Below are 2,485 nucleotides of genomic sequence, written 5' to 3'. Positions count from 1 at the left end.
CAGGAAATCTGAGAGTTCGAGAATCCGGGACGTCCAGGTCAGCCGGACTGTCCAAGCCGTCCATGGTGGCTGATGATGCAGTGGCTACGACATGGGTTCACTCTTCACATCCGCTGTCATTCCAGTTGGGACTGTGCTCTCTCTTTCTTTCGTCTCTTTTCCTCCCCCCTACTTCTTTCTACCCCATTACCCTTAGGCGATACTTCCACTACATGCGACACATCATTGTATATTACTTGCCGCTGTATATATGCATATCTGTACAGACTGTGGACAACCAGCTATAATCAAGCCTGTTAAATCCAAGAAGAACGGCAACTACGGAAAATTGTATGCAAAGGTAAGGGGGCTCTACCCTGCTTCCTTGTTGCTGATGCTGATGCTGATACTGATACAATAGTGCGAGAGGATGAACATCAACTCGCCAACGGGCCGCTGCAACTATTTCCGGTGGGCTACGGCGTCGGATGTGCAAGGAGCCCCTGTTATGGAAGCTGCTCATGATCCTGCACCTATTCCGGTCTACAACCCCCCGTCAGATGACTCTGTCACTTCAGCGGGATCTGGTAGGAGGCGCCGTATACCGAAACAGCTCGGCAACCCCCTAGAGAATCATGGGATCCTTGCACCGTCTTACCTTGCGACTCTTCAGGAACTTGCGGACGAGCAAAGCCTGGATTGGGAGGCACCCGTTGTCTATTACCATGGTGACCCATCTGAGGAGGAACTCCTCGAGCTTCAGCAAGACGGACGGACTATCATACTCATGGGATCTAGTGATCCTGGTAATGAGCCAATTCTGCCGGGTACAGATGCTTCGGGCAGCAAGAAGCAGTGCAAGTGGGGCTGCAACTGCGGCAATGGACGTATACATCTGGGCTGCATGCGTGAGATGTGCCGCAAGCACTGCAGAGAGAAGGGTGGCTGTCCGGTCAAGACGCATGCTCTACCGGGTGCTTTCTACCCAACTGCCTCATCTGTTGCTCTCCAGACTGTTCCTCTGCCAGCATCTCAGCCGCTAGCGTCTGTCTCTGCATCTGCCTCTAGGTCTGGGTTAGCTGCGTCTGGCTTGGATATCACTGCTTCAGCCTCTCGCTCAGACGGTCTTCCTCCCACAGATTCTAACGCCGTATCAGTGCCTATTGGTGTCCCTCAATCAACCCAGGATGAACTTCGTGAGCAACGTGACCCAAGATCAATGCCAGCAACCGATCCACGGCCTGATGCACGGTATATCTCTCAGTTGCCTGCAATCTTCACGGAGCAGTACCGGCGGGAGCAGGAGATGCACGAGAAGCGGCGACAGGATGAAACACAGCGGTTAGAAGCAGAGAAGCGGGTTAGACAGAAGGTGACAGTGTATATCTGGCTAGATGTGCGTATACTTTACAGCATCACTCTCCATATCTTACTGACGATCTTTCAAGATGAACGGGAGCCAGAGGCGGTTGTCATCCAGGACGGCTTCCACTGGCCAACGTTCACACTCGACGAACCTACGCTCTGCAGCCTGAAGATTCCGATCGACCCTCAGAACATCGGCTGTGCACAGCTCTATGAAAACAATGTTCGCTGCTGGTACACCATCCGATTAGGGCATACTGTCGATGTGCGACAATACAATCAGCATCTATTTCTGCGCGCAACCTGTGTAGGCATCTGTCGCAGCCTTGATCGACTGTTTGACATGGCGATGATGGAGAGCAAGCCACATCTCCGCGATTCACTGCGACTGGAGCGCACGTCTGTGCGCCGGGCTTCTGAGGTCATCCAGACAACACCGTCATCAAGTAAGAGACGGCTTGACAGCTCTCCGCCCTTACGTGATGAGCATCAGGTGAAGAAGCGAGTCGTCTCTTCGCCACTCGGCTTAGGTCTATCTCTCCCATCTCCGTCATCTTCATCAGTGTCCTCTCTGGCGCCGTTGTCATCTTTTGGCTCAATCTGTGTTTCTCAGTCTATCTCGTCGACACAATCCTCGGTTCCCGCATCACCTGCAGCTGTAATCAAGCAAGAATGTGTTGAGCTTGCGCTGGTTGCTCCCACCTGTGGTACATCAATAGATAACGCCATCGATATTGATGCTGGGAGCAATGACCCTCTCTCCCCAGCTTCGTATGAGTACTTCAAAAGGTGGCCACAGGACTTCTATGCTTGCGACATTCGGGATGCCTTTGGGGAGCTCGACGCTCTTGTGCACACCAATCAAGCCATCGGCCCATTCTTCACAGCACGCTTCAAGGTGTCATTTGTATCCTCGACATATTACTCTCACCGACTGAGGTGGTACAGCGCTAGTCAGGAGATACGTGACAAGATGATCTTGGCAGGGCGGACAGATGCCGGACTTTGGACGGTGTTTATGAAGCTTACGCCTGCGCACGATGCTGAGTATCGTGCCGAGAAGAAGAGGGCTATACGTAGAGCAAAGTTTGACATGTCCCCATCATAGTTTCCCGGGTCAAGGCTGTATGTATACCTTATT

General features: G+C 52.5%; 1 protein-coding gene across 1 annotated transcript; it reads left to right on the top strand.

The window, feature by feature from the left end:
- Positions 1–766: 766 nt before the first annotated feature.
- Positions 767–2,452, top strand: GLOTRDRAFT_97361 (uncharacterized protein; the record flags this gene model as incomplete). Its single annotated transcript, XM_007873550.1, has 1 exon — positions 767–2,452. One exon carries the CDS (start codon positions 767–769, stop codon positions 2,450–2,452), a length of 1,686 nt encoding a protein of 561 aa, XP_007871741.1.
- Positions 2,453–2,485: the final 33 nt, after the last annotated feature.

This window comes from Gloeophyllum trabeum (genome assembly GCF_000344685.1).
Source record: "Gloeophyllum trabeum ATCC 11539 unplaced genomic scaffold GLOTRscaffold_00314, whole genome shotgun sequence".
Taxonomy (NCBI): Eukaryota; Fungi; Basidiomycota; class Agaricomycetes; order Gloeophyllales; family Gloeophyllaceae; genus Gloeophyllum; species Gloeophyllum trabeum.
This window is presented reverse-complemented; position numbering and strand designations above follow the sequence as displayed.